The sequence below is a fragment of the Anomaloglossus baeobatrachus genome, chromosome 4 (genome assembly GCF_048569485.1).
Source record: "Anomaloglossus baeobatrachus isolate aAnoBae1 chromosome 4, aAnoBae1.hap1, whole genome shotgun sequence".
NCBI classification, from domain to species: domain Eukaryota; kingdom Metazoa; phylum Chordata; class Amphibia; order Anura; family Aromobatidae; genus Anomaloglossus; species Anomaloglossus baeobatrachus.
Window position 1 is genome coordinate 419,992,176 of NC_134356.1, and position 26,065 is coordinate 420,018,240.

A 26,065-nucleotide genomic window follows, 5' to 3' on the forward strand; every position below is an offset into this window, starting at 1 on the left:
TATAGATATCAGTGGAACCTTGCTTAACGAGAACAATCCATTCTGGGAGTGTGCTTGTTAACCAAGTTACTCGTTAGGCAAAGCAAGATTTCCCATAGGAAATCATTGCAATGCAAACTATTCGTTCCACAACGTGTTAAATGTCCCATCCTGGTCCCCTATTCTGTCATTCCACACATGCACAAACATATATATATATATATATATATCACACTCACACACGCACATATATGCTCAGCTTACCTTCCGTTCCATCGCTGGTCTCCTGGGACTTGCTGTTCTCTGGTACGGTGCCGGGCTGTGTATTGCGTTACCATAACGACGAAGGAGGAACTTCCCGGCCAGAGCGCTGACATCAAAGGCAGCGCGCTTGCCTCTGGTTGGCCAGCGTGCTGCCTTTTAGTAGCGGAGACAGGAAGTCCTCCCTTGTCGCTATGGATGCCGATACACAGCGTGGACTGGAGCCCAGCGGCGAACTACAGGACCCAGGAGGCTGGCGATGAAACGGAAGGTACACTATATTATGTTATATTATATGCTCACCTTCCGCTCCGTCGCCGGCCTCCTGGGTCTTGTAGTTCGCCACGAGGACGTCGCGATGTACCTGGGAACTACAAGAACCATGAGAACGGCGGTGGAAGGTAAGGTGAGCATAATACTGTATGTGCGTGTGTGTTTGTGCATACATGTGTGTGTTTGTGTGGACTGCAAGTGCGGGTCAGAGCGCGGTGGATGTATGGAACCGGAAGTGTGTGCAGTGAGGATTTCGCTCGTACAGCAAAGCTTTCTCGTAAAGCGGGTTACAAATTTACAGAAAGCTGTGCTTGTTATGCGAAATTCTCATTAAGTGGGTTACTCGTTAAGCGAGGTACCACTGTATATAATTTTTTATTATTTTTATTTTATTTTTTTATTTTTGTGGGATGTAGGAATCTGTCGTTTAATTCGGAAGAAGATGATATAGAAGAGTTGTTGCTGAAATTTGGAGAGATTAAACATGTCCGGATAGTGTTACACCCTGATACAGAGCACTCTAAAGGTAAGCCCGACATTGCACGAAAGGACTTGTGGTAAGAAATCCAAGTATAAGGAGCAATTCTGTTCATTAAAATATATAAAATCTATATTTATTGTTTTATAGCAAACGTGTTAATTACATTTTCTATATGTTAAAGGAGCATTTTATACTGCAAGATAATAGTGAACGAGAAATGTTAAGAGCACTGGTTTCACGATTACCTCGCCAGTAAACTGGCTGCAAATAAGATTTTAGGGTGTATAAAAAGAGAGATTAGATCCCGGGATCCCAATGTATTGTTACCCCCTCTATAAATCACTTGTAAGGCCACATCTGGAATATGGGATCCAGTTTTGGGCCCCACATTTTAAAAAGGACATTCAGAAGTTAGAAAGGCGGCTAACTAGACTACTACAAGGAATGGAAGGCCTCCCATATGATGAGAGGTTGAAAAAGTTAGATATGTTTAGCTTAGAAAAAAGACGTCTCAGAGGAGATCTCATTTATATGTATAAATACATGTGTGGTCAATATAAAGGACTGGAACATGACTTATTCCTTCCAAAGACAGTACTAAGGACCAGGGGGCACTCACTGCAAATGGAAGAAAAGCGATTCCAGCAGCTAAATAGGAAAGGTTCTTTCTTTATCGCTTCATTGGGGGACACAGAGACCATGGGTTGTATGCTGCTGCCACTAGGAGGCGACACTAAGCAAAACAAGGAAAACTCCTCCTATGCAGTATACACCCACCAACTGGCAATGATTCCCCAGTTTAAGCTTAGTGTCCATAGGAGGTGGACACACTTGGGGTTGCTCCCAGCCCCTCATGTTTGTATTTTTAATATTTTCCCTTTTTTCGTTTCAGACACAGCTCGTCGGGCGACAGGGTGTAATAGCTCACCCTGCTCTCCCCCCTAGAGACCGGTCGCACAGAAGTGGGGTCCGTCCGCCACTTCCGTTGTCCTCCGTGTTTGTCTGGCAGGACCCTACCCCCCCTAACACTCTCAAGACTGTTTGGGGGGCATCCGCACAGAGGGACAGGCGGATGGTCCCTGCCCCCCTCCCCCTGCACGCTCTCCCTCCACAGCCGGCCTGATCAGGGAGGGGAGACGAAATATTTCCAGAAGATACCCGTCTCCCTACGTATTTCCCAGGTGGCCAGGATAAAGCCAGGATCTGGGAGGACTTTCAGCCATCGGGACAGGTACCCATCCCTTGTCCCGGGTCATGGGGGGCTCCGTTTAATTAAAATCAAAAAGGGGGGAAAAGAAGGGATTAGGATCCATAGCAGCTTACCCTTGGTCAGCCCCCCCCCCCCCTTCAGACAGGCTCTGCCCCCGCTCTCGTCTTCGGCGCCATTCTCCGGCTCCCCCTGCGGCCTCATTCCAAAATTTAGCCCCCGGCTTCTCTCCAGGCCTAGCTCCCGTCTGGCCACGCCCTCTCCCGGCCGGCTTATCGCGCGGGTCCTTTCTTCACAGCAGGCCTGCCCGCTCTAGCAACCAGTCCCAGCAGGCCTCTGCGCGCTCTTTTCTGTCCACTCACGGCCCTTCTTTCTCTCAGCCAATCCCTGCTCCCTGCAGCGCGCCGTTTTTTCGCGCTTCTTTCCTGATCCTCCCCCAGCCTGGACACCCTCAGCAGTGCCATTACAGCCTGCGCTCCCTCTGGGCAGCGGCAGCGTTCCGGTGCAGCTTTCCACTCCGTGACCTGCAGCTCTCCGGAGCCCCCACCTCTGCTCCCCCAGCCTGCAGCTTCAGACAAGCGCCAGCTTCAGACAGGACACAGCACCAGCACAGGACGCCAGAATCTGGGTAAGCTCTGCCACTGGGAGGCAGCTCCTTCCCCAGTCCCCATCCACCTGGCATCCTCTGCTCTGTTCTCTTCTCTCTTCCCCTCTCTCAGCTGTCCCATGTCCAGCACAAGAGCGACCCGCTCTCAGCCACAGGCCATAGTACTTCACTTCGCCTGCACCTCTTGTCTAAAAATGTTTCCCTCAGGGCAGTCCTCCCCCATCTGCCTAGCCTGTAGCACCCCTAGCATGACTACTACGGAGCCCCCCACCGCCTGTAACGAGGACTCTGCCCCCATGCCTGGGTGGGCCTCAGCTCTTTCTGTCAGTGGACAACCTAACTAAGGTATCTCAAACCTTAGCCTCGGCCATAGAGAGTCTGCCTGCCTCCTCCTCCGGAGTCCCCCTGGTGACCCAGAGCAAGTCTGAGCCCGCAGCGCCACCAGCCCGGCAGGGCAGAACACACAGGAGGTCTAGGAAGCGCTCCTTCTCGGGGTCATCCTCCAGCTCCCCTAGCCCCTCTATGGCCTCCAGAGCAATACGCTCTCTATCTCATACCTCATCTGCGGCAGCCCCAGACTCTGACCAGGACCTTGATTCTGACTCCGATCTGGACTCTGAGCATATCTCCAAGCTGACCAGTATGATGGACAGTCTGGTCATTGCTGTCAATCAGACCCTAGAGGTGAAGGATGTCGATCCGGCTCCTACCAGTCAATCGGTCCCCTTCAAAAGGGCCAAGAAACTGCCAAGAAGCTTTGGCAACCATCGGGAATTTGAGGACGTTTTCTCCAGACAGTGGGAGCATCCCGACAAGCGTTTCCAGAGGCGCAAGCGGGCACAGGTCCTTTATCCCTTTCCACCGGAACTTCTTCAGAAGTGGTCAGTGTCCCCTTCAGTGGATCCTCCGATCTCCCGACTTTCGTCCAGCACCACCTTGCCGCTGTCTGATGGTGCCTCCCTTAAGGATCCCTCGGACAGGACCATAGAATCCTTAGCCAGGTCGGCCTTTGAAGCCTCCGGCTTCGCCATCACTCCAGCCTTTGCATCCACCTGGGTCTCCAAGGCTGTCTCTGCCTGGGCAAAGCTTCTTTGGCGTGGTATCCTGGCTGAAGCTCCCAGCCCCGAGCTGGCAGATCTGGCAGATCAGATCGCACATGCTGGAAAGTATCTAGTTGCTGCGTCCCTCGACTCTGCTGCTTCCGCAGCCCTGGCAGCCGGCAACATTACTGCAATCCGCAGAGCCTTGTGGCTTAAAGCGTGGAACGCGGACTCAGCATCCAAAAAGTCTCTCTCACCAGTCTTCCCTTTTTTGGTGCCAGACTCTTCGGAGAAAAGCTGGACAAGATCATCTCTGAGGCTACGGGGGGCAAGAGTACCTTCCTTCCCCAACGGAGGATCCCCCGTGCTCCTCCCAAACAACGGGCTTTTCCCTTTCGCCCCTTTCGTCAATTTTCAACCAACACCAACACACGTCGGGAGCGGTCCCCAGCACGTCAGGAGAGACAGAAGCCCTCCTTTAAGGCAACACCCCACTGGCGTTCCCGTGGCCAGCAGTCCAAGCCCTCCAGATCCAACAGGTTCTCCTCCGCATGACTGGGCTCCCGTCCCCGGATCCTCATCCAGGGTCGGCGGTCGTCTCCGCATGTTCAGAAGCGCGTGGCTTTCCGTGATAGACGACGCCTGGGTCCGAGACGTCGTCTCTCACGGCTACAAGATAGTTTTCTTCTCTCCCATGCTCGCGCTTCGTCAAGTTCAAACCCCCCAAGGATCCCTCTCTCACCAAGGGATTCTTCGCAGCCATCCTGTCCATGCGAGACTCTGGGGTCATCACCCCCGTCCCCCCTCAAGACCGATTCCAGGGTTTTTATTCAAACCTCTTCGTTGTCCCGAAGAAGAATGGCACAGTCCGTCCCATTCTGGATCTCAAGTTCCTCAACAGGCGGGTCCGTCTCCGACGATTCCGCATGGAGTCTCTGCGCTCAGTGATAGCATCCATGGAACCCAGGGAGTTCCTTTGTTCGGTGGACATCCAGGACGCCTATCTCCACATCCCGATCTTTCCAGCTCATCAGAGATTCTTACGCTTCGTGGTTCAGGAGCAACACTTTCAATTCACTGCTCTCCCATTCGGGCTCTCGACAGCTCTGAGTCTTCACCAAGGTGATGGCAACTGTCATGGCTATTCTTCGGACCCGGGGAATTCTAGCCATCCTGTACCTGGACGACATTTTGATCAAGGCTCCCTCGGCGTCGGAGTGCCGCGACAGCCTCAACATCACTCTGGATACTCTAACCCGTCTCGGCTGGTTGATCAACAGACCAAAGTCTTCTCTGATCCCAGCTCAACGCATCTCATTCCTCAGCATGATCTTCGACACCACGCAGGCGAGGGTTCTTCTGCCCAAGGACAAGCTCTCAGCAATCCTCAGGGGGATTTGGAAGCTCCAACGCGCACCCCATTGCTCTCTTCGGTACTACATGAGCATTCTCGGGAAAATGGTGGCGTCAATGGAAGTGGTGCCCTACAGTCAATTCCATACTCGCCCTCTTCAGTGTCTCCTTCTAGCAACATGGGACAGGTCTCTTCACTCCCTGGATCGGCCAATTGCGCTCCCTCCTTAAGTCAGAGAGTCATTGGAATGGTGGAAACGCTCTCCCCTCACCCTCCAAGGGAGATCATTTCTTCCCCTTCGATGGAAAGTCATCACGACAGACGCCAGCCTGCTAGACTGGGGAGCCACATTCCAGGACCTCACAGTTCAGGGTCGCTGGACCGAGCCGGAAACCAAGCTTCCCATCAACATCTTGGAACTCAGGTCAGTTCGCCTAGCTCTCTTTCATTGGCAGTCCCTGCTTCTCGGACACCCAGTTCGGGTACAGTCCGACAATGCGACCACTGTGGCCTACATAAACCATCAGGGCGGAACACGCAGCCGAGCGGCGATGAGGGAGGTATCTCAAATCCTCGACTGGGCCGAGCAGAACATCCCAGCGATCTCGGCGGTCCACATCCCGGGAGTGGACAATTAGGCCGCCGACTTCCTCAGCCGAGAAGGACTCGACGCGGGAGAGTGGTCCCTCAATCCCAGAATCTTCCAGCAGATCTGTTCCAGGTGGGGGACCCCCGACGTGGATCTCCTGGCCTCCAGGTGGAATCACAAGGTGCCCCAGTTCGTCTCCAGAGCAAGAGACCCACTGGCGCTCGCAACAGACACCCTAGCGATCCCCTGGTCGCAGTTCTCTCTGCCGTACCTCTTTCCTCCGCTTCCGTTTATCCCCAAACTAGTCAAGAAGATCAAAGCGGAAGGAGTACCGGTGATTCTCGTGGCCCCAGATTGGCCCCATCGCCCGTGGTACGCAGAGCTCGTGCACCTTCTCGACGATGTTCCGTGGGGACTTTCAGACGTCCCGGATCTTCTCACTCAGGGACCTTTTCTTCACCAGAATTCAGTCGCTCAATTTAACGGCATGGCTGTTGAAGCCGCAGTACTAACTTCATCGGGATTCTCAGAAAGGGTCATCCAGACAATGATTAAAGCACGGAAGCCTTCCTCTTCCCGCATCTACCACCGTACGTGGAAGGCCTATTTCCGTTGGTGCGAAGCTAACCAGGTCACAGCCATGACCTTCTCCTTGCCAGTTCTGTTGTCCTTCCTGCAGTCTGGTCTGGATGCAGGGTTAGCACTCAGCTCTCTCAAGGGGCAAGTGTCTGCTCTCTCCATTCTCTTTCAAAGGAGGATTGCCTCTCGCTCACAGGTTCGCACATTCATCCAAGGGGCTGCTCATTCGGTGCCCCCCGTTCAGCCTCCTGTGGAGCCCTGGGACCTCAACCTGGTTCTGTCCGTTCTTCAGCATTCCCCCTTCGAACCTATTTAGGAGGTGTCTCTAACGTTCCTCTCTTGGAAGGTCGCCTTCTTAGTTGCCATCACGTCAATCAGGCAGGTATCTGAACTAGCGACGCTTTCCTGCCACTCTCCCTATCTTGTCTTCCACCAGGATAAGGTAGTCCTCCGTCCGGTACCGTCCTTTCTGCCCAAGGTGGTCTCCTCTTTCCATCTTAATGAGGACATTGTTCTTCCCTCCTTTTGCCCGAACCCTTCGCACCCTCGTGAGATTCTTCTCCACAAGCTGGACTTGGTCAGAGCCCTTCGCCTGTACATTTCCAGGACGTCTCAATTCAGACGGTCGGATTCCCTCTTTGTGCTTCCGTCCGGCCCGCGCAGAGGCCTACCTGCCTCCAAGTCCTCCATTGCGCGATGGATTCGCTCTGCAGTACTATAAGCCTACCGGGTAAGAGGGAGAACGCGCCCATTCCACCAGGGCGGTGGGAGCCTTGTGGGCGGTCCGTCACCATGCTCCAGCGTCGCAGCTTTGCAAAGCGGCCACCTGGTCTTCGCTTCACACCTTCACAAAATTCTACACGGTCCACACTTTCGCATCCTCCGATGCGAGCCTCCGTAGACGAGTTCTGCAGGCTGCAGTGGACCGAGGTCAACCCTGAGAGTAACATTAGACCCACCTGTGGGACTGCTTTAGGACGTCCCATGGTCTCTGTGTCCCCCAATGAAGTGATAAAGAAAAGTAGATTTCTTCATCGTTCCTTATGGGAGACCCAGACCATGGGTGTATAGCTTCTGCCTCCGGAGGACACACAAAGTACTACACTAAAAAGTGTAGCTCCTCCCTCCGAGCATATACACCCCCTGGATAACCAAATCTAGCCAGTTCAATGCTTTCTGTTCAGGAGGCACACATCCACACATGCATTCTCATATATGATTTTTGATTTTAAAGAGTTGGAAGAAAAGCGGGTCTAAGCTGGACTCCCGGCATGTCCCTTCTCACCCCACTGTGTCGGCGGTGTTGTTAAGGTTGATTTCAAGGCTGGAGCCTTTCATGCCGCGCTCCTTCACCATCCCTCGGGCTCTGGCTTGAAGTGGGAGCCAGCACGGTTCTTACTGCTTTGCAGGAGACCGGTCTCCATCCGCAGCCCTTTCAGGACCCTGCCGGACGGAGCACTCATCCCTCAGGGACCTGGCCCTGCGTCTCATAAGCTAAGTATTTGAGATGTTATTGAGGGGTCCCTTGTAGATTTATTGTGGGGAGAGTGTGTTATTTAACTTTGCTGTGATTTCCGGCCGGTTCTCTGGTTTTCACCTGAGAACCGCGCCGGGGGTGCCTGCTCGCCGGCCGCATTGTAAAATTTAGGCCCCGGCTTCGGCCTACTTTCGTTTTCACTGCCCCTGCATGTCAGTCATGCAGAGGGACAGTGCGGCGCCGCCCACCGGCCGTTCAGCCCAGGGGAGGACACTCCTCTCTGAGGAGATGTTTCCCTCCCCTGGATATCTCCTTGGCCCTCCGGTTCCCGCTCTTGGACTAGGCCCCGCCCCCCCCTCCTCCCTCCGGCGCCATTTTATCAGCGTTCTCACACTGATCGACGCTGGCTGCTGCATCTCTGCAACCTGTCTGGGGGTCCGAGCTGTGGAATCCGGAGGGCACACAAAACGGTCTGGTAAGCCACAACCTCTGGTTGTGGACTTTATTATACACTCTCTGGGGATCATTCTGAAGGAGTGTGTTCTTTACTGCAGAGCCTCCACCTCAGCAGCATGTCTCACACTAGGAGCAAGGCTGCAAGGCTGTACTCAATATGCACTTCATGTAAGCTCGTACTGCCTGAACCGAGCACATATCCACATTGTGATGCCTGCTCTAACATGGTGGTGCCTCAGCCTGGAGTCTCCCCAGTGGTCCCTCCGGCTGCTCCGGCCCCGGTGGCTGAACCCCCGGTTTGGGTAGAATCGTTTTCTAATGCTATCTCCAAGTCCTTTGCCGACTCCATGGGAGAGTTGTCCCGGACTCTGCTGAGCATGCATCAGCCCCCTTCTCAGGGTGCCTCTGCTGCTTCGGCTCGCTCTGCAGAGCTCACAGAGGATTCTTCATCTGCTCCCAGACCCCGTCCTCCTAAAAGGAGACGCAGGGTCCCCTCTCCTTCCTCGTCCCGCGGCTCCGATTCACGAGCCAGCTCGCAGGACGAGGAGGATGTCTTTACTGGGGGCTCGGACGCTACCTCCATGTGCCCCATTGATCTGACCGAGGGTGATGCGGATGTTAGTGATTTGATTGCGTCCATTAATTCTGTACTGGACCTCAATCCGCCAGTATCAGAGGAGCAACCCTCTCTGGCAGAAAAGCACCAGTTTACCTTGCCTAAGAGGACAAGGAGTGTGTTCTTTAACCACTCCAGTTTTCAAGCCACTGTGTCCAAGCCCAGAGCCTGTCCTGACAAACTCTTCCCAAAGCGTGGTTCTGATGACCGTTTTCCTTTTCCACCAGAGGTGGTCAAGGAGTGGGCTCACTCACCAAAAGTAGACCCTCCGGTGTCTAGACTCTCAGCCCGGACAGTTGTATCTGTAGCTGATGGCACCTCCCTTAAGGATCCCACTGACCGCCAGGTTGACCTCCTGGCCAAGTCTGTCTATGAGGCGTCAGGGGCCTCGTTCTCCCCATCCTTTTGCAGCGGTGTGGGCTCTCAAAGCCATCTCTGCTTCCCTAGAGGAGATGCATTCCCTCACTAGGGACTCTATGCCTGAATTGGTTGCCCTAACTTCCCAGGCTTCAGCCTTTTCAGCCTACGCCATGTCTGCCATGCTGGAGGCTTCTCACCGCACTGCGGTGGCCTCCGCTAATTCCCTCACTATCCGCAGGATTTTGTGGCTGCGAGAGTGGAAGGCAGATGCTTCTTCAAAGAAGTACCTTGCTGGGCTCCCATTTGCCGGGTCCAGGCTGTTCGGTCAACAACTGGATGAAATTATTAAGGAGGCTACTGGCGGGAAGAGTACTTCCTTGCCACAGACTAAACCCAGGAAACCTGTCCAGAGCAGGAACCAGTCGAGGTTTCGTTCCTTTCGTTCCTCTAACTGGGCGGCCTCTAAGCCCTCGGCCTCGTCCACTAACTCAGCCAAGGACCAGAAGCCCACCTGGCGCAAGAAGCCGCGTCCACAAAGGTCAGCAGGAGCTGCTGCCACCAAGGCAGCCTCCTCTTGACTATCTGGCCGAGCCAGCAACGTCCTTGGTCGGTGGCAGGCTCTCCCACTTTGGCGACGTGTGGTTTCAACACGTCTCCGATCAGTGGGTGCGGGATATCATCTCCCACGGCTACAGGATAGTTCTCTTCCAGCCCGCCAAACAGATTTTTTTTCTGTCAACTCCCCCCTGCTCCAAGGCCGCCGCCTTCTCTCAGGCCGTGGCATCCTTACAGGCCAACGGAGTAATTGTACCGGTTCCCGCCAGGGAACGGTTCAGAGGTTTCTATTCAAATCTCTTCCTAGTCCCCAAAAAGGACGGTTCCTTCCGGCCCATCCTGGATCTCAAGCTTCTCAACAAGCATGTTCAGGTGCGGCATTTTCGCATGGAGTCTCTGCGATCAGTCATTGCCTCAATGACCCAAGGAGATTTCCTGGCATCCATCGACATCAGAGATGCCTATCTGCATGTGCCAATTGCAGTTTCACACCAGCGTTGGCTACGTTTTGCAATCGGAGAGGAACATTTCCAATTCGTGGCTCTCCCCTTCGGGTTAGCCACGGCCCCTCGAGTATTTACCAAGGTCATGGCAGCAGTGGTTGCGGTTCTGCACCTCCAGGGGTTGGCAGTGATTCCTTACCTGGACGACCTTCTTGTCAAGGCTTCATCCAGTGCAGACTGTCAGCGGAGTGTCTCGCTCACTCTCCACTCTCTTGTTCAATTCGGGTGGCTTGTCAATCTACCCAAGTCCACTCTGACCCCGACCCAAAAACTTACGTACCTAGGGATGCAATTCGAGACTCTGCCGGCACTTGTGAAGCTGTCCTTAGTCAAACAGCAGTCCCTCCATCTGGCGGTGCGCTCTCTGTTGAGGCCCCGCCGTCATTCCATCAGGCACCTCATGCAGGTGCTGGGTCAGATGGTGGCGTCAATGGAAGCGGTTCCCTTTGCCCAGTTCCATCTGCGCCCTCTGCAGCTGGACATTCTTCTGTCTCAGGGACGCTCCTTCCTGATCCCGTCCTGGGTGATTCTCACCACGGATGCCAGTCTATCCGGCTGGGGAGCAGTATTTCTCCACCACCGAGCACAGGGCACTTGGACTCCGTCCGAATCAGCCCTCTCGATCAATGTGCTGGAGATCAGAGCTGTGCTTCTAGCTCTCGTAGCCTTTCACCACCTGTTGGTGGGCAAGCACATTCGAGTCCAGTCAGACAACGCGACAGCAGTTGCCTACATCAATCACCAGGGCGGGACTCGCAGCCGCCTGGCAATGTTGGAGGTTCAACGCATCCTTCAGTGGACGGAGGACTCAAAGTCCACCATATCCGCAGTCCACATCCCAGGCGTAGAAAACTGGGAGGCAGATTATCTCAGCCGTCAAACCGTGGACAGCGGCGAGTGGGCTCTGCATCCGGCAATGTTCCAGTTGATCTGCCGCAAGTGGGGCACTCCGGAAGTGGATCTAATGGCATCCCGGCACAACAACAAGGTCCCGGTTTACGTGGCTCGCTCCCACGATCCTCAGGCCTTTGCAGCGGACGTGCTGGTTCAGGATTGGTCCCAGTTCCGTCTGTCTTACGTGTTTCCCCCTCTAGCTCTCTTGCCCAGAGTCCTGCGCAAGATCAGAATGGAGGGCCGTCAGGTCATACTCATTGGTCCAGACTGGCCCAGGCGAGCTTGGTACCCAGACCTGCTCCGTCTATCCGTAGAGGTGCCGTGGCATCTCCCGGACCGCCCAGACCTTCTCTCACAAGGTCCGTTTTTCCTCCAGAATTCTGCGGCTCTCAGATTGACGGCGTGGCTCTTGAGTCCTGGATCCTGACTTCTTCCGGCATTCCTCCCGAAGTCATCTCCACTATGACTCAGGCTCGGAAGTCTTCCTCTGCCAAGATTTACCACAGGACTTGGAGAATTTTCCTGTCCTGGTGTCGTTCTTCCGGGCATGCCCCTTGGCCTTTTTCCTTGCTGACCATCCTGTCCTTTCTACAGTACGGTCTGCAGCTAGGACTATCCCTCAATTCCCTTAAGGGACAGGTCTCGGCGCTGTCAGTGTTGTTCCAGCGGCGTATCGCTCGGCTGGCTCAGGTGCGCACCTTCATGCAGGGCGCATCTCACATCATTCCACCTTACCGGCGGCCTTTGGATCCCTGGGACCTTAATCTGGTCCTCACGGCCTTACAGAAACCCCCCTTTGAGCCTCTTAGGGAGGTTTCTTTGTTTCGACTTTCACAGGTGGTCGTCTTTCTGGTGGCCATAACTTCTCTCAGGAGAGTCTCTGATTTGGCTGCGCTCTCTTCGGAGTCACCTTTTTTGTTTTTTCACCAAGACAAGGTGGTTCTCCGTCCGACTCCGGACTTTCTCCCTAAGGTGGTGTCTCCTTTCCACCTTAACCAGGACATTTCATTGCCTTCCTTTTGTCCGGCTCCTGTGCATCGCTTTGAGAAAGCGTTGCATACTTTAGATCTGGTGCGGGCGCTCCGGATCTGTGTCACGCACCGCTGTTCTTAGGCGGTGCACCTCTTTTTGTGCTGACCACAGGTCAGCGCAAGGGTCTCTCTGCTTCTAAACCGACCCTAGCTCGTTGGATTAGGTCGGCCATATCCGATGCCTACCAGTGCACTCAGGTGCCTCCCCCGCCGGGGATCAAGGCGCATTCGACCAGAGCTGTCTGTGCCTCTTGGGCTTTCAGGCACCAGGCTACGGCTCAGCAGGTCTGTCAGGCTGCCACTTGGTCTAGTCTGCACACCTTTTCGAAGCACTACCAAGTGCATGCTCATGCTTCGGCAGATGCGAGCTTGGGCAGACGCATCCTTCAGGCGGCTGTCGCCCATTTGTGAAGTTAGGTTTTGCCTACTTCTCAGTTTTGTTTATTTCACACCCATGGACTGCTTTGAGACGTCCCATGGTCTGGGTCTCCCATAGGAACGATGAAGAAAAAGAGAATTTTGTTTACTTACCGTAAATTCTTTTTCTTATAGTTCCGACATGGGAGACCCAGCACCCTCCCTGTTGCCTGTTGGCAGTTTTCTTGTTCCGTGTGTTTTCACCGGCTGTTGTTGTAGACCGAGGTTCCGGTTGTTCCGGGTTTTGCTCTCTCTACTTGTGGGTGGATGTCCTCCTTCAGCTTTTGCACTAAACTGGCTAGATTTGGTTATCCAGGGGGTGTATATGCTCGGAGGGAGGAGCTACACTTTTTAGTGTAGTACTTTGTGTGTTCTCCGGAGGCAGAAGCTATACACCCATGGTCTGGGTCTCCCATGTCGGAACTATAAGAAACAGAATTTACGGTAAGTAAACAAAATTCTCTTTTTTGGGTACTCACCGTAAAATCTTTCTTGGAGCCTTCATTGGGGGGCACAGCACCCGCCCTTCTGTTGGACATATGTTACTGTTGAATGTTGAGTTTAATGTTCACTTCTGCAAGATTGTTCGTTCTTTACTTGTTATCTCCTATTGCTTTCTCACTAACTGAGGAATCATTGCCAGTTGGTGGGTGTATACTGCATAGGAGGAGCTTTCCTTGTTTTGCTTAGTGTCGCCACCTAGTGGCAGCAGCATACAACCCATGGTCTCTGTGTCCCCCAATGAAGGCTCCAAGAAAGGATTTTACGGTGAGTACCCAAAATCTACTTTTACAGTTAGAGCAGTCAGACTGTGGAATGCCCTACCACAAGAGGTAGGAATGGCAGATACTATAGCCGCTTTTAAAAAAGGGCTGGATGATTTCCTCAGTACACACAACATTGTCGGTTATAAGTGACTTAGGGACAAAATGTATAATTAGTGGAGGAAGATTGAAATAGATGGACCTAGGTCTTTTTTTCAACCTATGTAACTATGATTAACGAGCAAAAAGCTTGTTAGTCATGTTAAATTAACTTTTGCAAAGCATAAGAGATCGTGGTTCTCAGCGGTGCATCATCCTATGTAAACTTGTATTGCTGAAAACCATGGAAGCCTATGAGCATTGAGAGATCAATTCTGGATCTCTCATTGCTAGAGAAGAGAGGACCTGTGGAAGTTTGGTTCGGGTGGGTTCAGCTGGACTTTAGATAAAGTTCAGCTAGGGACCCGGACTTTACCTGAACCCTAATAAGTCACTAATTGAGCAGTTAGGATCTCTGCCCACATACAGCCAGCCAATAAGAAAATATATATATATCTATCTATATATCTCTCTGTAAAACCAAAAGTTTGGACACACCTCATTCAAATTGTTGATTCACATTAAAGGCGTCAAAACTACGAATTTAACACATGTGGAATGAAATATTTAACAAAAAAGTGTGAAACAGCTGAAAATATGTCTTATATTCTAGGTTCTTCAAAGTAGCCACCTTTTTGCTTTGATTACTGCTTTGCACACTCTTGGCATTCTCTTGATGAGCTTCAAGAGGCAGTCACCGGAAATGGTCTTCCAACAGTCTTGAAGGCGTTCCCAGAGATGCTTAGCACTTGTTGGCCCTTTTTGCCTTCACTCTGTGGTCCAGCTCACCCCAAAACATCTCGATTGGGTTCAGATCTGGTGACTGTGGAGGCCAGGTCATCTGGCGTAGCACCCCATCACTCTCCTGCTTGGTCAAATAGCCCTTACACATCCTGGAGGTGTGTTTGGGGTCATTGTCCTGTTGAAAAATCATGGTCCAACTAAATGCAAACCGGATGGAATAGCATGCCGCTACAAGATGCTGTGGTAGCCATGCTGGTTCAGTATTCCTTCAATTTTGAATAAATCCCCAACAGTGTCACCAGCAAAGCACCCCCACACCATCACACCTCCTCCTTCATACTTGATGGTGGGAACCAGGCATGTAGAGTCCATCTGTTCACCTTTTCTGCGTCGCACAAAGACACGGTGGTTGGCTCCAAAAATCTCAGATTTGGACTCATCAGACCAAAGCACAGATTTCCACTGGTCTAATGTCCATTCCTTGTGTTCTTTAGCCCAAACAAGTCTCTTCTGCTTGTTGCCTGTCCTTTAGCAGTGGTTTCCTAGCATCTATTTTACCATGAAGGCCTGCTGCACAAAGTCTCCTCTTAATAGTTGTTCTAGAGATGTGTCTGCTGCTAGAACTCTGTGTGGCATATACCTGGTCTCTAATCTGAGCTGGTGTTAACCTGCGATTTCTGAGGCTGGTGACTCGGATAAACTTATCCTCCGCAGCAGAGGTGATTCTTGGTCTTCCTCTTCTGGGGCGGTCCTCATGTATGCCAGTTTCTTTGTAGCGTTTGATGGTTTTTTCCACTGCACTTGGTGACACTTTTTTTAAAGTTTTCCCAATTTTTCGGACTCACTGACCTTCATTTCTTAAAGTAATAATGGCCACTCGTTTTTCTGTATTTAGAATTTTGTATTATGGCAAGAAAAAAGCAGCTAACAGTCTATTCAGTAGGACTATCAGCTGTGTATCCACCAGACTTCTACAGAACTGATGGTCCCAACCCCATTTATAAGGCAAGAAATCCCACTTATTAAACCTGACAGGGCACACCTGTGAAGTGAAGACCATTTCCAGTGACGACCTCTTGAAGCTCATCAAGAGAATGCCAAGTGTGCAAAGCAGTAATCAAAGCAAAAGGTGGCTACTCAGTTTCACACTTTTTTTGTTAAGTATTTCATTCCACATGTGTTACTTCATAGTTTTGATGCCTTCAACGTGAATCTACAATTTTCAGAGTCCATGAAAATAACGAAAACTCTTTGACTGAGAAGGCGTGTCCAAACTTTTGGTTAAACAAAAATGTTTTGTTTTTTTTTTTTTTGTTCTGTAATAAATTTTATATAAAGTGTTTAGTTTGTATACCATAAATCCTTTCGCAGACTAAGAAAACTCCCCCCACATACTGTAAAATACAAAACACTTCAGTTACGCATAGTGTTTGACTAAAAACTACGTAAGAATAATTTGTGAGGGAGTGGCATTGCAGCAGGAGAGGACGTATGACCATGTCCAAAAGATTGCATTAGTGATGTAAAGATTTCATATATGACGAACAGTACTAGTATATTGCAATTATATGCCACTCATAATTGTAGATAGTCAATATAATACAAGACCATAAGACACGCAGGGGCATATAGATGAGATAAGCATTAATAGAGTAATGTGCATTATGTAGGACGCGTTATATAAATCAAAGTTCCTGCTTTGTCTAATCCAAAGATTTTTAAAGAATTTTGAGAATTGAAAAGTTTCATACTTGGCTTTTAATATCTAGATTACCTAATTCATCCATTACTCTCCTACTGGAATGTCGCCAGATCTGGCACAGCCTTCAGCAGGGGTCATGTCGCTCACTCTCTGTGACTTAATTTAAGCTGATTTTTTTTTTTTTTTTTTTTTTTTTTTTTTAATATATATATTTAAAGTGGTGGTTCTTTATATTTTTAGAAATATGTTTTTTTCCTCTTAGTGATTGCAGCCATTACTAGTTGACTGATGTACAATTGTACTATAGTTTAAATACCGTATTTTCCGTTTTATAAGACACACCCCAAATTTACAGATTAAAAAAAAGGGGTCCGTCTTATACTCCAGTGCTGTCTTACCATAGGGGGGGGGCAGCAGTGGGGGTGAAGCAGGGTCACAGGAGGCAGAGGTTGTGCTGGCAGCGGCGGCTCAGTGGTGGCAGTGACGGCAACGGCTCGGTGGTGCAGCAGGCCAGTGTTGTGTTGCCCAGTGTGTCTGCGGTCCCGGTTCAAGTGAGTGCGCCCGGAGCTGCGCATGCACAGATATAGCTCTCATCCAAGGGCTGCATCTGCGCACGCGCTGACTCCCAGAGCAGCGCATGCATAGATATAGATCTCATCCAAGAGCTTCCTCTGCGCACACGCTGACACCCAGCGCCATTATTTGAAACCGGGACTGCGGACACCCTGGGACACCCGCCGCAAAGCCACCACAGTCCGCACAGTCGCAGTCCGGCTGCCTCTCTGTCCCGGAGGCCAGCAGGCTGCCTGCCCGCACAGAAAAGCAGCTGGCCACCGGGACAGAGGCACCCGGCCGCAGGCATGCACCCGGTCGCCCGCACGCACCCGTCCGTCCACACAGACAGCCCCACCGGTAGGCTATGTCTGGATTTTAAGATGCACCCCTTATTTTCCTCCCACATTTTTGGGAGGAAAAGTGCGTTTTATAATACGAAAAATACGGTAAGTTTTTCCTCTTAAAGTTTATTTTAATAGGTCTTTTAATAATAATTTTCCATAATTGTATGTGATTTTAAAAAATAAAAGTAAAAAATTCTGTGCTGGGATATTATATATGTAGCCCTGCTATGTACTGTGTAATGGCTGTGTCTGATCGTACCACAACTCCTTTTCTTGGGTAGAACCAAAAGAGTATACCGATATTACAGCATGAGATCCTAGCTGATTCTTTTTGTTAGGTAAAACATTTCCCTTCCTGTGCTTTTTATGTAAAAAAAAAATAATAAAAAAAGTTTAACATCAAAGAATTATTTACAATCCTGTGCTGTAATGTTTGTATACATTTTTACTTAGTCAGACAAGGTCATTACACAGTACACAGCAGGGACACATATACAGCTCTAGCAAAAATTAAGAGGCCTCTGCAAAATTTTCAGTTTTTCTGATTTTCCTCTTCATAAGTATAAGTATAACCATAAGTATATTTTTGAGTGAAATGTAAATTGTTCTTTTATTTTATAAACTACTGACATGTCTCCGAATTTCCAATCAATAAATGTTGTATTTTCTGAAAATGAGAAATGGTCAAAATAATAAAACCATTCAGTGCTTTTAGACCTCAAATAATGCAAAGAAAACAAGTTCATAATCATTTAAAACAACAACAATTCTAATGTTTTACCTCAGGAAGAGTTCAGAAATCAATATTTCTTTGTCGCTCCATTGGGAGACCCAGACAATTGGGTGTATAGGCTATGCCTCCGGAGGCCGCACAAAGTATTACACTAAAAGTGTAAAGCCCCTCCCCTTCTGCCTATACACCCCCCGTGCTCCCACGGGCTCCTCAGTTTTTATGCTTTGTGCGAAGGAGGCAGACATGCACGCACAGCTCCATAGATGGGTCAGCAGCAGCTGCTGACTGTCGGATGGAAGAAAAGTGGGCCCATATAGGGCCCCCAGCATGCTCCCTTCTCACCCCACTCTTGTCGGTGGTGTTGTAAGGTTGAGGTATCCATTGCGGGTACGGAGGCTGGAGCCCACATGCTGTTTTCCTTCCCCATCCCCCTTAGGGCTCTGGGTGAAGTGGGATCCTATCGGTCTCCAGGCACTGAGACCGTGCTTCATCCACAACTCCTGGGAGACTGCTGGATAGGAGCCGGGTATCGTACAGGGACATGGCCCTGCTACTTGGAGGTACTCTGTGTCCCTGTGGGGACCGCGCACAGCAACACTCCAGCATTGCTGGGTGTGCTAGTGCACCGGGGACCGCGGCGCTGACCGGGTTAATGTGCCATTACACACTCAGCGTCGCTGAGTGTGTTTATGTAGGGGGACTACCGCCGCCGCCATGTTTTAACACTGAGGCGCGGCTGGGACTTGTAGTGCGCCGGGGACTTCCGCGCGGCCGCGCTTTTATGGCAGCCGCGCTTATTACTTGAGTTCCCGGCTTGTACGGACTAGTGTTTCCTCCTCCCGCCCACAGCCCTGACAGGCAGGGGAAGGGCGGGACGCTGTACAGACGAGCAGCAGTGAGGGCTGGAGCATGCTTTGCATACTCCACCCCCCTCACTGTGCATTGTGAGGCACCAATTCCCGCACTTTCTGGGTCACGCCCTCGGCTCCCTCCTCTCCTCAGGACGCCGGCAGCCATTCCTGTCAGCTCCTCGGACGCTGCAGAGGGGGACAAATTCTGGGAGACCCAGGCAGGGATTCTGGTGGCCTCACAACCGCTTTAAGCGGGTGGTAAGCAGCTCCTGTGGTGCTAGCCCCATTGTGCAGAAGTGTAATTATATGTTTATGGTATATATTTTACACTGTATAGTGCACAGTTGATTTCTGGCTATATTCCCCATTGTGTTACTCAGGGAAGACAATAGCATGGCGCCCACAAAAGGCAGGGGTGCCAAAACACGGGCTTACTATGCTGCCTGCGCCGCATGTACGACGCCGCTACCGGCAGGTTCCACTGACCCTCACTGTGTGCACTGCTCGGCCCCTGCTGCACTTACTCAGCCGGAGCCTCTGCTAGGGGGGGCCCAGGGGGCTCCACCTGCTGACACTGTCCAGGTGACAGGGACGGAGTTTGCAGTCTTTAAGGATAAACTCTCTGAGACTATGGCTAAGATACTAGAAGCCTTGCAGTCCAGACCGGTATCTCAGCACAGGGACTCTGTTGAATCATTGTTCCCTGGCCCCCCTCAGTTGGACCAACAATGTCCCCCCGGGGATTCTCATAGAAACCTGGCTGAGGGCTCTGACACAGACCCCAGCCCCAGACCGACTAAGCGAGCTCGCTTAGATTTTCCCTCGACATCATCATATTGTGCAGGGTCTCAGAGGGGGGAATCTCTGGTTGATGATGCGGAGACAGCTGATCAGGATTCTGATCCTGAGGCCGCTCTCAATCTTGATACTCCGGACGGGGACGCCATAGTGAACGACCTTATTGCGTCCATCAATCGTATGTTGGATATTTCTCCCTCAGCTCCTCCGGTGGAGGAGTCAGCTTCTCAGCAGGAGAAATTCCGTTTCAGGTTTCCCAAGCTTACACCGAGTATGTTTCTGGACCACTCTGATTTCAGAGAGGCAGTCCAGAATCACCATGATTGTCCAGATAAGCGTTTTTATAAGCGCCTTAAGGATACACGTTATCCCTTTCCCCCTGACGTGGTCAAAGGTTGGACTCAGTGTCCCAAGGTGGATCCTCCAATCTCCAGACTGGCGGCTAGATCCATTCTTGCAGTGGAAGATGGGGCTTCACTCAAAGATGCCACTGACAGGCAGATGGAGCTCTGGTTGAAATCCATCTATGAAGCTATCGGCGCTTCTTTTGCCCCAGCATTCGCAGCCGTATGGGCGCTACAGGCTATATCAGCAGGTCAAGCGCAAATTGACGCAGCCACACGCACTTCCGCGCCGCAGGTGGCGTCCATAACCGCTCAGACGTCGGCAATGGCGTCTTACGCTATTAATGCTGTCCTGGACTCTGCGAGCCGTACGGCGGTTGCATCCGCCAATTCGGTGGTACTCCGCAGGGCCTTGTGGCTACGGGAATGGAAGGCAGATTCGGCTTCCAAAAAGCGCTTAACTAGTTTGCCAATTTCTGGCGACCGGTTGTTTGGCGAGCGTTTGGATGAAATCATCAAACAATCCAAGGGAAAGGATACATCCTTACCCCAGCCCAAACCGAACATACCCCAACAGAGGAGGGGGCAGTCGAGGTTTCGGTCCTTTCGGGGCGCGGGCAGGTCCCAATTCTCCTCGTCCAAAAGGTCTCAGAAAGGTCAAAGGAACTCTGATTCATGGCGGTCTAAGTCACGTCCTAAAAAGACCACCGGAGGTGCCGCTACCAAGGCGGCTTCCTCATGACTTTCGGCCTCCTCAATCCGCATCCTCGGTCGGTGGCAGGCTCTCCCGCTTTTGCGACACCTGGCTGCCACGGGTAAAAGACCGCTGGGTGAGAGACATTCTGTCTCACGGTTACAAGATAGAGTTCACCTCTCGTCCCCCGACTCGATTCTTCAGGTCATCCCCGCCTCCCGAGCGAGCCGAGGCTCTTCTGCAGGCGCTGGGCACTCTGAAGGCAGAGGGAGTGGTGGTCCCTGTTCCTCTTCAGCAACAGGGCCGCGGTTTTTACTCCAACCTGTTTGTGGTCCCAAAGAAGGACGGGTCTTTCCGTCCTGTCCTGGACCTGAAAATGCTCAACAAACACGTAAGGACCAGGCGGTTCCGGATGGAATCCCTCCGCTCCGTCATCGCCTCAATGTCCCAAGGAGATTTCCTTTCATCGATCGATATCAAAGAGGCTTATCTCCACGTTCCGATTGCTCCAGAGCACCAGCGCTTCTTGCGCTTCGCCATAAGAGACGAACACCTGCAGTTCGTGGCACTGCCGTTCGGCCTGGCAACAGCCCCACGGGTTTTCACCAAGGTTATGGCTACTGTAGTAGCGGTCCTCCACTCTCAGGGTCACTCGGTGATCCCTTACTTGGACGATCTCCTGATCAAGGCACCCTCTCAGGAGGCATGCCAACACAGCCTCGACGCTACTCTGGAGACTCTCCAGAGTTTCGGGTGGATCATCAATTTTCCAAAGTCAAGTCTGACACCGGCACAATCGCTGACATATCTTGGCATGGAGTTTCATACCCTCTCAGCGATAGTGAAGCTTCCGCTCATCAAGCAGCGGTCGCTACAGAAGGGGGTACAATCTCTCCTGCAAGGTCAGGCACACCCCTTGAGGCGCCTCATGCACTTCCTGGGGAAGATGGTGGCAGCAATGGAAACAGTCCCTTTCGCGCAGTTTCACCTGCGTCCTCTTCAATGGGACATCCTTCGCAAATAGGACAGGAAGCCGACGTCCCTCGACAGGAACGTCTCTCTCTCAAAGGCGACCAAAGCTTCACTTCGGTGGTGGCTTCTTCCCACTTCATTATCGAAGGGGAAATCCTTCCTACCCCCATCCTGGCAGGTGGTCACGACGGACGCGAGTCTCAGGGTGGGGAGCGGTTTTTCTCCACAGGGCTAAGGGTACGTGGACCCGGCAAGAGTCTTCACTTCAGATCAATGTTCTGGAAATACGGGCAGTGAACCTTGCCCTGAAAGCGTTCCAGCAGTGGCTGGAAGGCAAGCAGTTCCGAATTCAGTCGGACAATTCCACAGTGGTGGCATACATCAACCACCAAGGCGGCACGCGCAGTCGGCAAGCCTTCCAGGAAGTCCGGCGGATCTTGATGTGGGTGGAAGCCACGGCCTCCACCATCTCTGCAGTTCACATCCCGGGCGTGGAAAACTGGGAAGCAGATTTTCTCAGTCGCCAGGGCATGGACGCAGGGGAATGGTCCCTTCACCCGGACGTGTTTCAGGAGATCTGTTGCCGTTGGGGGGTGCCGGACGTCGACCTCATGGCGTCCCGACACAACAACAAGGTACTGACGTTCATGGCACGGTCTCAAGATCCCAGAGCTATGGCGGCAGACGCCTTAGTTCAGGATTGGTCGCAGTTTCAGCTCCCTTATGTGTTTCCTCCGCTGGCACTGTTGCCCAGGGTGTTACGCAAGATCAGGGCCGACTGCCGCCGCGTCATTCTCGTCGCTCCAGACTGGCCGAGGAGGTCGTGGTACCCGGATCTGTGGCATCTCACGGTCGGCCAACCGTGGGCACTACCAGACCGACCAGACTTGCTGTCTCAAGGGCCGTTTTTCCATCTGAATTCTGCGGCCCTCAACCTGACTGTGTGGCCATTGAGTCCTGGATCCTAGCGTCTTCAGGATTATCTCAAGACGTCATTGCCACTATGAGACAGGCTAGGAAACCAACGTCCGCCAAGATCTACCACAGGACGTGGAAAATTTTCCTGTCGTGGTGCTCTGCTCAGGGTTTTTCTCCCTGGCCTTTTGCCTTGCCCACTTTTCTGTCCTTCCTTCAATCTGGACTGGAAAAGGGTTTGTCGCTCGGCTCCCTTAAGGGACAAGTCTCAGCGCTCTCTGTGTTTTTCCAGAAGCGCCTAGCTAGACTTCCACAGGTACGCACGTTCCTGCAGGGGGTTTGTCACATCGTTCCTCCTTACAAGCGGCCGTTAGAACCCTGGGATCTGAACAAGGTGCTGAGGGTTCTTCAGAAACCACCATTCGAGCCAATGAGGGATATTTCTCTCGCACGCCTTTCGCAGAAAGTGGTTTTCCTAGTAGCAGTCACCTCTCTTCGGAGAGTGTCTGAGCTAGCAGCGTTGTCGTGCAAAGCCCCTTTCCTGGTGTTTCACCAGGACAAGGTGGTTCTGCGTCCGGTTCCGGAATTTCTCCCTAAGGTGGTATCCCCCTTTCATCTCAATCAGGATATCTCCTTACCTTCTTTTTGTCCTCATCCAGTTCACCAATGTGAAAAGGATTTGCACTTGTTAGATCTGGTGAGAGCACTCAGACTCTACATTTCTCGTACGGCGCCCCTGCGCCGCTCGGATGCACTCTTTGTCCTTGTCGCTGGCCAGCGTAAAGGGTCACAGGCTTCCAAATCAACCCTGGCTCGGTGGATCAAGGAGCCAATTCTCGAAGCTTACCGTTCGGCTGGGCTTCCGGTTCCCTCAGGGCTGAAGGCCCATTCTACCAGAGCCGTGGGCGCGTCCTGGGCTTTGAGGCACCAGGCTACGGCTCAGCAGGTGTGTCAGGCGGCTACCTGGTCGAGCCTGCATACTTTCACGAAGCACTATCAGGTGCATACCTATGCTTCGGCGGATGCCAGCCTAGGTAGACGAGTCCTTCAGGCGGCGGTTGCCCACCTGTAGGAAGAGGCCGTTTTACGGCTCTCTTACGAGGTATTATTTTACCCACCCAGGGACTGCTTTTGGACGTCCCAATTGTCTGGGTCTCCCAATGGAGCGACAAAGAAGAAGGGAATTTTGTTTACTTACCGTAAATTCCTTTTCTTCTAGCTCCAATTGGGAGACCCAGCACCCGCCCCTGTTTTTTTGTGTACACATGTTGTTCATGTTGAATGGTTTCAGTTCTCCGATATTCCTTCGGATTGAAGTTACTTTAAACCAGTTTATAATTCTTTTTCCTCCTTCTTGCTTTTGCACCAAAACTGAGGAGCCCGTGGGAGCACGGGGGGTGTATAGGCAGAAGGGGAGGGGCTTTACACTTTTAGTGTAATACTTTGTGCGGCCTCCGGAGGCATAGCCTATACACCCAATTGTCTGGGTCTCCCAATTGGAGCTAGAAGAAAAGGAATTTACGGTAAGTAAACAAAATTCCCTTCTTTGTGGAATAACCATGATTTTTATTCCCAGCTTTCACGCGTCTTGGCTGCTTTCCACCAGTCTTTCACATTGCTTTTGGGTGACCTTATGCCACTCCTGGTGCAAAAATGTAAGCAGTTCTTCTTTTGTTTGACTTGTGACTAATCATCTCACTCTTGATTTACATTCCGGAGCTTTTCAATGGGGTTCAGGTCTGGAGATTGGGCTGGCCATGACAGGGTTTTGATGTGGTGGTCCTTCATCCACACATTGATTGACCTAGCTATGTGGCATGGCGCATTGTCCTGCTGGAAAAGCCAGTCCTCAGAGTTGGGGAACATTGCCTCAGCAGAAGGAAGCAACTGTTTTTCCAGGACAACCTTGTATGTGGCTTATATAATTTTCCAAAAATAAATACAAAATGTTTTCTTGGAAATTCGGAGACATATTGTCAGTAGTTTATAGAATAAAAGAACAATTTACTCAAAAATATACCTATAAAGAGAAAAATCAGAAAAAAGACAAGACAATTTTGCAGTGGTCTCTTAAAGCCCCCGTCACATTTAACAACTTACCAGCCATCCCGAAAACTGTGACCTGATAAGGCTCGCTGGGAGGTCGCTGGTGAGATGTCACACAGTCAGATCTTGCCAACGATGCAGTAACGATCAGCGACCTGTATAGCGAGCTCGGTGGGCTTTGGGACTGTGTTAGGAGGTCGTTGGTAGGCGTTAAACACAGCGATGCGTCCTGCCCAGCAGGACATCATCTTTGAAGAAAATGGTCCCAACCATTCGGCAACGACTAGCGATATTACAGCAGGGGCCTGATCACTGGTAGGTGTCACACACATAACGAGATCACTGCTGCGTCACAAATGGTGACGACGCAACGATCTCGTTAGCGATCTCGTTGTGTGTGACAGGGCCTTAAGTTTTGCCAGAGCTGTATAACATTATCTCAGCATAGGAATGCGTGGTGTTTGGTTTTTTTTTTTTTTGCTTTTTTTTTCTTTGTCGCTCCATTGGGAGACCCAGACAATTGGGTGTATAGCTTCTGCCTCTGGAGGCTACACAAATTATTACACTTTTAAAAAAGTGTAACCCCTCCCCTCTGCCTATACACCCTCCCGTGGATCACGGGCTCCTCAGTTTTATGCTTTGTGTGGAAGGAGGCACACATCCACTCATGCATTCTCATACATAGTTTTGACGGATGGAAGAAAAGAGGACCCCGATGGGGTCCCCGGCATGTTCCCTTCTCACCCCACTATGTCGGCGGTGTTGTTAAGGTTGAGGTACCCATTGCGGGTACGGAGGCTGGAGCCACATGCCGTCTCCTTCACCATCCCTTATGCGGGTCTGGGAGAAGTGGGATCCTAAGCGGTCATCCATGAGCTGGGACTGTGCTCCATCCGCAGCCCCTGGTGGAATCTGCCGGTCCGGAGCTTCTTCACCCCCAGGGACCGGGCCCTGCAACTGGAAGGTACTCTGTGTCCCCATGTGGGGACTGTACAGAGAGGGTCGCACCTTATCCCCGGAAGCCGCGGTAGTTCCGTCCGTTGTCTTTTCGGCGGACTTCCGCGCCGACCGTGCCTGCTTGTCGGGCACGGCCTTAAATTTAGTCCCCGGCTTCGCCGCGGCCTAGTCGCGAAAAATCCCGCCCCCGAGCCTGCCTGTCAGGGGTTAGGGCGGGATTGCCGACATGACGTCTGCTTTGAGGGCTGGAGCATCCTGCATGTTTCCCTCCCCCCTCATTGACCACTATGGGGACTCCAGATTCCCGCTCTTTGCTGGCGCCGCCCTCGGCTCCACACCTTCCCCCTGAGAGCTCCGGCAGCCATTTTTAGCATTCTGCCGGTGGATGCTACTCAGCAGCAAAGCTCTGCAGCTCCGGGGGATCCACGACAGGGAATCTGGAGGACACACTCCGCTCGTTAGCGGTTGGTAAGCCACACCGGTCACGGTGCTGGTCCCCCTAGGGTGCCGGGATATATATATATAGATAGATAGATAGATATTAGATAGATATTAGATAGATAGGTATTAGATAGATAGATAGATAGATAGATAGATAGATATTAGATAGATAGATAGATATTAGATAGATAGATAGATAGATATTAGATAGATAGATAGATATTAGATAGATAGATAGATAGATAGATAGATAGATATTAGATAGATAGATAGATATAAGATAGATATAAGATAGATATAAGATAGATAGATAGATATATCTGTTCGGAAAGGCTGTATACCCTTTTCCTATATACCCTCAGTGGTCACTCTCCTAAGAGACAACAGCATGTCGTCCACAAGGAGCAAAGCTACTAAGGCACAGATT

The 26,065-nt window shown here is 51.5% G+C and overlaps 1 protein-coding gene across 2 annotated transcripts in view; it reads left to right on the forward strand.

Moving 5' to 3' along the window:
* RBM28 (RNA binding motif protein 28) overlaps positions 1-26,065 on the forward strand; it is a 135,291-nt gene that overhangs the window by 40,161 nt on the left and 69,065 nt on the right. For both annotated transcript variants that reach the window (XM_075345397.1, XM_075345396.1), the window contains exon 10: positions 930-1,039. In XM_075345397.1, the coding sequence (XP_075201512.1) occupies positions 930-1,039 (110 nt within the window). The remainder of the gene's footprint in view (positions 1-929; positions 1,040-26,065) is intronic.